General features: G+C 40.3%; 2 protein-coding genes and 1 long non-coding RNA gene across 3 annotated transcripts in view; 1 reads left to right on the top strand and 2 right to left on the bottom strand.

The window, feature by feature from the left end:
* Positions 1–6: 6 nt before the first annotated feature.
* LOC119617196 lies at positions 7–722 on the top strand. Its single transcript, XR_005233412.1, has 2 exons — positions 7–238; positions 367–722. It is a non-coding gene; the product is annotated as an uncharacterized LOC119617196 (long non-coding RNA).
* A 129-nt stretch (positions 723–851) lies between these two features.
* On the bottom strand, positions 852–2,969 carry LOC108248853. The gene is made up of 3 exons (XM_017437875.3): positions 2,634–2,969; positions 1,754–1,972; positions 852–1,097 (listed from the first exon to the last, which is right to left on the bottom strand). The coding sequence occupies exons 1-3, from the start codon at positions 2,894–2,896 to the stop codon at positions 890–892; spliced, it is 690 nt and encodes a 229-aa protein (XP_017293364.1). The 5' UTR covers positions 2,897–2,969; the 3' UTR covers positions 852–889.
* A 4,346-nt stretch (positions 2,970–7,315) lies between these two features.
* The window catches only part of LOC108248840 (GTPase IMAP family member 7-like), a 10,275-nt gene continuing 6,094 nt past the window's right edge, over positions 7,316–11,496 (bottom strand). Inside the window, exon 2 of the mRNA XM_037976576.1 lies at positions 7,316–8,040. Within this exon, the coding sequence (XP_037832504.1) occupies positions 7,410–8,040 (631 nt within the window). The 3' untranslated portion in view covers positions 7,316–7,409. The remainder of the gene's footprint in view (positions 8,041–11,496) is intronic.

Genomic DNA, 11,496 nt, shown 5'->3' with positions numbered 1-11,496 from the left:
ACAACATTAAAAAAAAACACAACAACATTAACAAAAACACTACAACATTAAAAAAAACACAACAACATTAACAAAAACACTACAACATTAAAAAAAACACGTTTCTCTGCCAAGGCCCTAACTGCTTCAGACTTGGAGACCATGTTCAAACCAGATCTCAGCCCAGTAGGAAGCAATAGGCGGCAAAAGGAGGGCAAAACAATGGTCTTCTGGGCAGATTATTTGCTTGATTGCGAAGGTTAGTAAGGGCACATTGTGTTTTATTCTAAAATTGTTCATTTTGTTGATTATTGGGAGGAAAGCAGAACTAAAAATATCATTTGTGCAATGCATTATCTATTAACTAAATTGTTTATCATCTTTCAGAGAAAACAACTGCAGTGTCTGTAGAGGAAGTGCTGATGTTTGCCACAGGTCTAACAGCAATTCCACCTGCAGGCATGATGCCATCTCCACATTTGGAGTTCTTGAGTGATTCACCATTTCCAGTGGCAAACACTTGTGCTAACATACTTAAGCTGCCACTTTTGGAAAGTTATGCCACTTTTAGGGACAACATGGACTTTGGGATACAGAATGCTCCAGGATTTGGATGCTACTAAGACTGCTTCAGACTTGGAGACCATGTTCAAACCAGATCTCAGCCCAGTAGGAAGCAATAGGCAGCAAAAGGAGGGCAAAAAAATGTAAATGTTAAAAAAAAACTTGTTTGTTTTGCTAAACCGTTTTCCTGTTCTTTTGTTTCTTACAAGTAAAGCAATTTAACACAAATACTCAAAACTTTGTTATAATGTTTAATCCACTTGTTGCTGTTCACAATAACAATGATGATTCATTTGAGCAGGACAGGAGACAAACTATTAAGAGATTTGATTCTGGTTGTTTGTGTCTACAGCCTTGCTATGTGATTGAGCAAGAAATACAGTTCCATAGCTGACTCCCAGTTTTGTGGCTGCTGTTGTCCATGTTGTTGCATGGCTTGCAGTAGGTATTCCTCAATGTCTTTATCGCCACACAACTCTGTCACCTGACTTGCTTCTGGGAAAACATCCAGATCACTGTCCTCAACAGGAAATCCACAATCTCTTGAACCGTATCTGAAAAAGTCAGAATATAATTTATAATAGAATTGTGATGGATATTTTCTATACTTAGTACAAGTACTTGGAATTGTCAGATTTTTCTTTGCTGGTTACATGACCCAGTATAAGTGAGCACTATCAGTGATGCCTTATGCAGTGTATCACAAAAGTGAGTACACCCCTCACATTTCTGAAGATATTTCATTATATCTTTTCAAAATGACACGTTAACACAATGAAAAGTAGTATGCGTACAGCTTATATAACAGTGTAAATTTATTTTTCCTGCAAACTAACTCTACATACAGCCATTAATGTCTAAACTAAAGTGAATAAGTCCTTTGTGAAAATGTCTATATTGTCAATATTTTGTGTGGACACCATTATTTACCCAAACTGTCTTAACTCTCCTGGGCTTGGAGGATGTCCCAAAGATGTTCTATTGGGTTTAGGTCTGGAGACATGCTTGGTTCGTCCTTCACCTTTAACTGCATCTTCTTCAATAAGGCAGTGGTCATCAAATGTAAGTGCATAGAGGTGCTCTTACATTTGTGATACAAAGCTATAGGTTTTTTGTACATATATAATAGATATCCTAACTTGTGCTAACAGCACTTATGCATTATTATGTAATGTCAAGCATTATTTTTATTTGTGAAAATGTCAATTACCTGTGAGGCAAGAGATAGAGTTCGTTTGGAATCCCCCCAGGACATGATGCAAGTCTGCTTGGTCGGATCCTGTGGTTATTCCAGAGATCTTTGCATTCATCCAGGTCTTTCTGCAGAACTTCGGTGAAGCAGAATCTGAGCAAGCACTGGTGCTCATGGCTTCCGTTGAAGTTTCCAGAGTCTCTTAAATCTCCAAACAAGTCCATCCAAAACTGAGACCTGAGGATACATTGAATTAGAAACGGTTCTGTTCTTTTTCATATGAAAATGATTAAACGATTGTCTGTCCTCCATGTCCATAACATTGAATATTAATGTATTTGAAACTGAATATCATGTTTCAAATACATGAAATATTAGTTTGTATTGTTCCCACATACAAACTAAAACTTTGTATAGCATCTGAAATATTCTAATTTGGAAACAAAATATTTGCTAAAGCATTATGAAAATATATGTTTGAAACAAATTCAATATGGCATGTTAACTGGCAACCGACAGCCATGTGACTGCCAAATTCTTAGGCACTTTATATGGAGTTGCCATGACAAAAATAAACAAACCACTAGCTTAGAACTTGCTTTCACCTCATCACAAATTTATAAACAGTAAATAGTACGTTGCTCCATTACGATTTTTGAGTACCCACCTCTGTGTAATACTAAAATTAATATCACTGAAATGTATTGTAGTAATTACTGCCGAACTAGCAAAATTTGCTTAATAGCTTACATGTATGTTACTAAAGCTACCAGAACCTTGTTTTTTTTAAACGAATGCTTTACAAATCCGTTTTATCTCAGACTGTATGCTTCTATGGATTTCAGACCATGATCAGCTTTAGCTGTACTTCACATTTAAAAAACACAAATGTACCCACCTTCCTCTTCTGAAAAAAGACCACCATGACTCGATGCGTTGATTCCCTGTGGATGATCCGTAACTGTGGCTTAATGATCCAGCATAATAATCCGTATGCGCATGGCGAAGGGCACACTGTATTGCTGCCAGAGTCCCGTTCTCTGTGCCGAGGTCTGTTCGTAGTCTCATTGGTATCACTCCAAGACTCTTGACACAGTTTATATAATGCTGGGCAATGACAGAAGGATTGTTGTTTGTTGACCCGCAAACAAGCCACATCATTCTTCTCGAAAAACCATCAATGCATCCTGAGATGGCCAAGCCAAATGGCTTCAGTTTATCGTAGCCATCTACATGCCATATGTACAGGCCAACTTAAGCATAAGTTTTTATTTCAAGACTATGTAATAAGTGAGCAGACACTGCTGGAATATCAGTGTTTTGTGGCTTCTGGGAGATTATATAGGCCTAATAATATCTCATAAATGAAAACTGCACAAATGATGGTTTTAATGACACAAACCAGCACAAACGAAGCACTAAAAAAGTAGATCACTTTGTTTTGTTTTGGAGCAAGATGGGGGGTTGGTGATGTCATTAGCTGAAATTATAATTTATATCTCATAAACAAAAGCTGCACAAACCAAAATTTTAACAGCACAAACGGAGCACTAACTGCTCATTCTATTTGCTGGAATTTTTCATGTGGGTGGGGCGTCAGCTTCACTCAGCTGTTCCGATCACATTGCCACAGTTTTGAGCAGGAGTTGTTTTATTTGCCTAAAAAAATTTAAAAAAATTAAAAAACTAGAAAATAGGGGCCAGTGTGGCCATCTATTAGCTTGACTCTTAGGTGGAGTTTTGCTTCTCTCTCTTTTTCTCAGTGTTCTATGAACTATTATTAACTATATGTCAGAACATCACTTCAAAAAAGACCAAACTATCACATTAAGGGTATTTTTCCAATTTAGGCAATACAGTTAAACTTGTTTTTGTCTCATCCTGTGCTCAGATGCCTTATTGTGACACTAAAAGCAAGCATTTAGAGCAGATTGTGACAGTAAAACATCCCTCTGTTCTAGGTTTACAGATAACTCTGAAGTGCATAGGTTCAAATAGATGCCTCAAGGAGCTGAAGATCAAATATGTCTTAAAAGTTGCATTCACATATAATGGAAAATGACCTGTCCTGTGTTTTCTGCCATAATAATGAGTTAGACAAGACAGCAGAACTGACTGTTTCTAATGCACAGTAGATTAAACTGAACTCGTCAGGAAAAGGAAGTGAAACAGAGCAGAAAAATTTCTTGGAACAACTTTTATTACTATAATGAATGAAAACAATTTTATTAAGTGAAACAACGTTTCAAAACACATAACCTGCTGATTATGATCGACTGATTGATGCAACGTAAAATGATCATACAAACTGAACTAAAAGTTACTTGCTATGTTTAAATTTACTATAATGTACTGAAAATGTCCGTCCCAGTTTGATTGATATCCCAATCTTTTAGGAAAAAAAGTATATAAATTAGATACAGTATCTCTGCAAGCTAATGTAAAAATGGATGCAGGAAGGAAGCTGATTTTATTAGATGATCTGTACATGAATGGCAAGCCTTTAGGAGAAAGTTTGGAGACAATGATATTCCTCAGGTCTGACCATTAATGTAGTATCTCACTGAGCTGTGAATGATTCAGAGTAGTTCGTTACTCCAACTTTTGAGGAAACATGGGAAAACTGACACATTTTCAGTTGCAGTCTCACTAAAGTCTAAATATTTGTGACAAAGTGACCAGAAAGCTGTGTGGCTGTATTTTGAAGGGACAGTTTTGGTTAATAATTGCCTATTTTTGTGACAACGACATGCAAAACTGCATTCTTGGCCATGCACATTATTTTTTGGTCCACATTGTATTGGCCTTGGCTCACATTGTACGTTTGCATAAATTATTTAAAACTGTGCCACTTACACAAGGAAAGGAACAACCACAAATGTAATGAGACATTCTGGAGACAACCTCATAAATGGTGTTCGCCAACTAGTCACAGTCCAGTGAGATACCACCTTTATGCTGGTGTTGATTCACGCATGGCTCAACACAGGAGAGCCACCTCTTCTGGACAGGACTCAGCGGTTCACCTACACCTCAAGAATAAGGGACACTCTTTTGAGGACGAAAATGATCATATTTTGGACAGAGAAGACAGATGGTTTAAAAGGGGGGTAAAGGAAGCCATCTATGTCAAAAGAGAGAAACCAACATTAAACAGAGGAGGAGGTCTCAGATTCCAGCTTTCAAAAACATATAATGGAGCTTTAGGCCTGATCCCCAGTCAGTTTCACTACAATCAACACCTGCACTCATGTGACCAGAGTGGCCCATCAGTGAGTCAGACAAACAATGACCCTAACGAGCCTCCATTGTTTGGAGAGCGAGAACAATTTGCAAGCAGTCCAGCTTACATCACATCTCAACTTTAAAAGCTCAACTCCACACTCTCTATTTCTGAATTGAGAAAGCTCCTCGGATGAGAAGCGAAACGTCTTCAGCTACAGAATAGAAGTCCAGTTGTTTTTGTTTTTTAACCTTTTTTGAATATTCCACCTTTATGTACAGAGGAAACAATACAAATGCATTTCCTTTAAAATTTTCATACAGTTCTATTTAGTAGCTGTTGGGATTTACAAATGCAGCATATTTTAACTTGGAAAGTAAGGACATGTTGTAGTACCCAGTTATTCACTGACTGGATGTAAATTTCATAAGACTTTGTCAGAACATGACTCAGTGTATATATATATATATATATATATATTTTTTTTTTTTTTTTTTTTGGTAAATTTCAGATATACACTGCCTGTCTAAAAAAAAATATCCGCCACCAAAATAAAAAAAGTTACGCACTCTAATATTTCATTGGACCGCCTTTAGCTTTGATTACGGCACGCATTCAGTGTGGCATTGTTTTGAAAAGCTTCTGCAATGTTACAAGGTTTATTTCCATCCAGTGTTGCATTAATTTTTCACCAAGATCCTGCATTGATGATGGTAGAGTCTGACCGCAGTGCAGTCTTCTTCAGCACATCCAAAAGATTCTCAATGGGGTTAAGGTCTGGACTCTGTGGTGGCCAATCCATATGTGAAAATGATGTCTCATGCTCCCTGAACCATCCATCCATTTTCTTTACCCACTTCTCCATTCCAGGTCACAGGGAGCTGGTGCTTATCTCCAGCAGTCACTGTGTGAGAGGCGGGGGACACCCTGGACAGGTCACAAGTCCATCGCAGGGCCACATATAGACTAACGAGACAAACAACCATTCACACTCTCACTCACACCTAGGGACAATTTTAGAGTCATCAATTAATTTTAGTCTGTGGGAGAACATGCAAACTCCACCCAGAAAGGCCCCAGGTCAGGAAGCGATCCTGCAACCTTCTTGCTAGGAGGCAACAGCTCTAACCACTACGCCACCCCTCCCTGAACCACTCTTTCACAATTCAAGCCTGATGAATCCTGGCATTGTCATCTTGGAATATGCTTGTACCATCAGGAAAGAAAAAATCCATTGATGGAATAACCTGGTCATTCAGTATATTCAGGTAGTCAGTTGACCTCATTCTTTGAGCTCATACTGTTGCTGAACCTAGACCTGACCAACTGCAGCAACCTTAGATCATAGCACTGCCCCCACAGGTTTGTACAGTAGGCACTAGGCATGATGGGTGCAGCACTTCACCTGCCTCTCTTCTTACCCTGATGCGCCCATCACTCAGGAACAGGGTAAATCTGGACTCATCAGACCACATGACCTTCTTCCATTGCTCCAGAGTCCAATCTTTATGCTCCTTAGCAAATTGAAGCCTTTTTTCTGGTTAATCTCACTGATTAGTGGTTTTCTTAAGGCTACACAGCTGTTCAGTCCCAATCCCTTGAGTTACCTTTACATTGTGTGTGTGGAAATGCTCTTTTTTTCACTATTAAATGTAGCCCTGAGTTCTACTGTTGTTTTTCATCAATTTGATTTTCACCAAACGATCGCTGATCACAATCATTCAGGATTCTTTTCTGAACACATTTCTTCCTCGAAGACGATGGGTCCCCACTATCCTTCCAGTTTTTAATAATGCGTTGGACAGTTCTTAACCCAATTTTAGTAGTTTCTGCAATCTCCTTAGATGTTTTCTCTGCTTGATGCATGCCAATGATTTGACCCTTCTCAAACAGACTGACATCTTTTCCATGACCACAGGATGTCTTTCAACGTGGTTGTTTAAGAAATGAGAAGCAACTCATTGCACCATATGGGGTTAAATAACTTGTTGCCAGCTGAAACATAATCACCCATGCAGTAATTATCCAATAGGAGGCTTGTACCTATTTGCTTTTTAAATCCAGGTGGCAACATTTTTTTTTGGGGGGGGCAGGCAGTGTATTTTGCTAAATCTCAAAACTCTGGTGGCTTCTCATCTAGATCAGCTTAGTCAGCTTCACCATGACTCTTCTGCAGACGCATCTATACCATGTGACATTGGTGTATCCTACTCTGTTTTCTGTTGCACCTGCTCCTCCTGATTCAGCCGCTATTCTGATTTTTGTGAATTCTTCTCCCACCGCTAACATTGGCTCTTGCTTCATCACATCGTACCCTGGACTCAGGAACGCTCTTAACAAAAAGTCTGTGCTGGCTCTCAAAACAGAAGTCAACAACTTTTCATGGACAATAGTTTTTGCCTTCTGCGTGACCTCATGAGGTGAAAGGTTTGGGGATTCTTGCTTTATGCATTATTGCTCTTGTTCTAAATCTCTCGTGACTTTCTTTAGCATCCCGTGGGTATAGAACCTTTCATTGTTTTCCTTAATAATCTTGTCTATGGTGTCAAGAAGCTTTTTCACCTGGAACTTGTTGCTCCTGTATACATCCTCACTGTTCTTCCAGTATCTATTATCGATGACGTTGCACCGATTACCACACTTCTTGACTATACGACTGAGTTCTTCGCTTTGACTGACAAACTGCTCAATCTTCATTCCCTCAGGCAGCTGATCACCATGAGTGAAAAGCACTGTGGTAAACTTAAGTGCTTCATCTGAGAAATAATCAGTCATCTTCTTTATGACTTCCATATTCTGCTCTGTGAATTTTTCTACTTTAAACACAATAATAAAAACATGGGGACCTGGAGCGCACTCTATGATGCACTTTACTATCTCTGACTTCATTTCCTCCTCACACTTCCCCGTGTTAAAAAACCCAGGAGTATCAGTGAGTGTTATGCTTCTCCCGTTGACTGACACTGCTTGACATTCACTTGTTCCAGACTCGGCAGTATGATTTGGTTCACACACATTTGCTCCAAACAAGGTGTTGACAAGGGTGCTCTTTCCAGCTCCACTCCGTCCCAAAATGACAATCCTTCGATTAAACTCTGTAAGACAACAACAACTGTATAAGTTACATACAAAGACATAGGGTATTTAGACTAAATATTTGTAGAGATATAAAGATTTATGTTTTATAATGTTATTACTTGATTGAATACAAATTTTGAAAGGCATTTAGACACAAAGCCCATTAGAGTTTCACTTTATCAGGAATATCTCCAGCTAATTCACATTACTTTCCCTGTTGGCCATTTGTGCTTTAGTCGCACATTGCTGTCTTGTTTGTGTTGTATTAAACTGTTATAGTCGTGTTAATAAGATGTATTTCTGAACTAGCAGCAGAGGTAGTTTAAGAAGGAGTTCAAATGTTTTTGAAGGGGGTGATGACTTTGTGGTTTTCCCAACATATCCACAAAATTTACTATCTCAAAATATTTGACAAAGTGACACATTCCTTTGGTCTTAACAACAGAGCAAAACCCCAATTCCAAAAGTTTGGTTGGTGTTTAAAATGGAAAAAAGAAAGGAATCAAGGAAAGGACTGGATGTAAAAACAATAATTTAGAAAGGCTGAATTTCTCATAAGATGGGCAGAGGTTTAAAACAAAAGAAAAAGGTACAACTTTTTCAGAATTGGGGTTGATCATACAATAACCAAAAATAGTTTTTAAAAATGGTGCTGAAGGTTCTAGAATTTTACGAAAACTTGGCAAGTTGTGTAAACAACTAAAGCGTTATGGGCAACGTTGGCCCTGTGTTGATGCTGTTTTTTAAACTTATGGGGATTCTCCTGAGACTTCAGGAAGAGAGGCGCAGTGGAAGAAATGCTCTAGATGCTGCGATTGTTGCGCGGAGTAGGACAGCTGTTATCCGCCAGAGATTTCAGGCTTTACAGCGCCTTCAGCTGGGGGACAGACGGCATAAACGTTGCAGGGTAAGCTAACGCTGTTGTTTATATTCCTACCATTCGCTCTTTATGCTTGCATCTGCTCACACCCACGACCATTGAGTGAACAGGTGCTAAGCTTGCGCCGCCCACGAAGCAGGGCCGGCCCGACTGGCCCTACTCCGAAGCAGGGACCAAAGAAGCAGGGTCGACCTCAAAAGAATGCTGATGGAAACGCGCACAAAGTAAGCCGAGTAGAGTGAAGTCGGGACCTTTAGAAGGGCCATTAGGCTTTTGGGGTTGGGGAGAGTCCTGCTGTCTGCAAGCAGTGGTGCCCCACTGACCCCATTTTAATGCACCTTTAGACTTACACAGCTGCACCCATTGCAACATTTCACACATTTTACACTACCACAGACACACATGCAACACCACGGGCTGGGCATGGGGGGCACGGTTTCCCCTACTTGCTCCCGTCATGGTGCCTGCGCTGGTTCAGCAGGGGCTGGGGTGTTGGGGGCGGCTGGGGGTCTCTGACAGCATCATTGGGGGGCTGCATGCAGGTTGTTGCCTGCCGGCTGCTGCCCCCTTGGTGTGGGGTTGTTCATGTGGGTGCCCAAGCCATGTCCTGAAGTGGTAGGCTCCTGCCAGGTGGTCTATGGCTCCTGGGGTTTGGTTGGACTTGGCTAGGGTCCCGGGGGCTGCGCTGGGCTCCGATGGACGTACAGTTCCTCTAGACCCCTCAGGGGGTTGGCCCAACAAGGTGGATGGCTATATGCCCTTTCACCTTGGTCCTTCTGGGTTTCCTTCGAAACCCAGAAGGACCAAGGAAGGATCTCTGCTGGGGGCTGGTGTGGACACCGGGTCGTTGGGGCGGTTGGGTCCCAGGCTTAACCCGTGCTGTGAGAGGTGGTGGCGTGGCTGGGTTGGGGGGGGCTGTTGCCCTGCATCTCTCCCCGTGTCTCTTTGTCCCAGGGGCTGCTGGTCCTGTGCTTTGCTGGCGCGCAGCTGTCTTGGGGTGGTGCCGGGTGTCTGTTTGCCTGGGACTGCTGCTGCCTTATGAGGTTGGATCCACCTGTCCTCTTTAACTGTGCATATATATATATATATATATATATACACACTAATTGTTTGTGTATATTGTATTTAAAAGCAGTTTTTCTTGTACACTTGCTGTGCAGTCATAATAATTTCTATAAGGATGCATTTCTTGGCATATTTTTGGCTGAGTAAATAAAAAGTTATTTTATAAAGTATTCTTATCAAAGAATGGAATGTAGTTTTTGAAAACAGCAGAATACACTTAACATTGGATAAATTATAACATGTGGAGATGACAAGGTGAAGATGATGTTTCCACATTCATAACGTGTCTGAGAGAAACAGAGTTCAGCAAAATTCACAATACCATATTCTAGCCATAAAAACTTTTTGTTATTTTTAATAGGTTTATTTTTTATCCCATTTCAAAGATGTTAGATGGTTCTAACAGTGAGCTTGAATGTTTGAAAAAAAAACGGAAGGATGGATGGATGGATGAGTCTCCACATTACGGATGTGACACTAAGTCCCGCCCTCTCTCCCTCACCCAATCATGCTACCTGACCTTTTTTAAAACATGAAATAACTAAATACTGCAAATTGTATTTAAAAAAACAATATCTGAACACAGCAGTAAGAGAAGAACTATGAGAATCAACAAAAGACAACACCTAAAAAATATCTGAGGTGTATTTTTTTTATTTTACCAATGTCAATATCCTGTTCATTTACAAGGAAGGTGGAGAGCTTAAAACTTGTCTTGGGACCAGCCAACAGGTCCTGTTACAGCTTCAACTTCTGGGTTCATGTTGGAGGTGTAGATATAAACAGATGTGGAAATGACAGAGCTATGGACGTGTTTGTCAAATCTATAAAATAACTTATTGCAGTATCTCATGTGATATCACTAGAGCTCAGTTTGTGCTCAGAGTATTTATCACATCTACTACCACACCAAATTTTAGCACATATCTAGATGAGTTTCGATTGTTTATGTGTTTCCTGTGGTAGATTAGTTACAACTGAACTGAATTGAAATTAAAAGTTTCAGTTTGAGATGTTCATCCAGTGATTACTTTATGAGAGTTTCAATAAAATCTGTTCAGTGGTTCACACAATATTTTGCTGACAGACAGATAAATGAACACACACACACACACACACCACCCCACCCAACATACAGACTCAAATGTTCAGCAACACACAACCCTGTAATATGAATTGTTAAAGTTTTTATTTTAGTAAGTTATTTACTACCATTTTAATGACATGAGTTGATTTTGCCATGGAAAAAGACTTCCGTACGGCTTCGAGGCGATTCTGGTCCACCATACGGCGTCTCAGGAGGGGAAAGCAGTGCAGCACCAACACTGTTTATAGTGAGGGTGGTGTGCTTCTGACCTTGACTCGGGACGTTGTGACCTCCTCAATCCTACCAGCACGTCTTCCATTCAGGAAGCAGAGCCTGGGGACTTTGGGTCGGACTCTCCAATCTCCGGTGCTGAGGTCACCGAGGTGGTTAAAAAGCTCCTCAGTGGCAGGGCTCCGGGGGTGGATGAG

This window comes from Kryptolebias marmoratus, linkage group LG7 (genome assembly GCF_001649575.2).
Source record: "Kryptolebias marmoratus isolate JLee-2015 linkage group LG7, ASM164957v2, whole genome shotgun sequence".
Lineage (NCBI taxonomy): Eukaryota > Metazoa > Chordata > Actinopteri > Cyprinodontiformes > Rivulidae > Kryptolebias > Kryptolebias marmoratus.
Note: the sequence above shows the minus strand (reverse complement) of the source record. Positions and strands in the feature narration are given on the sequence as shown.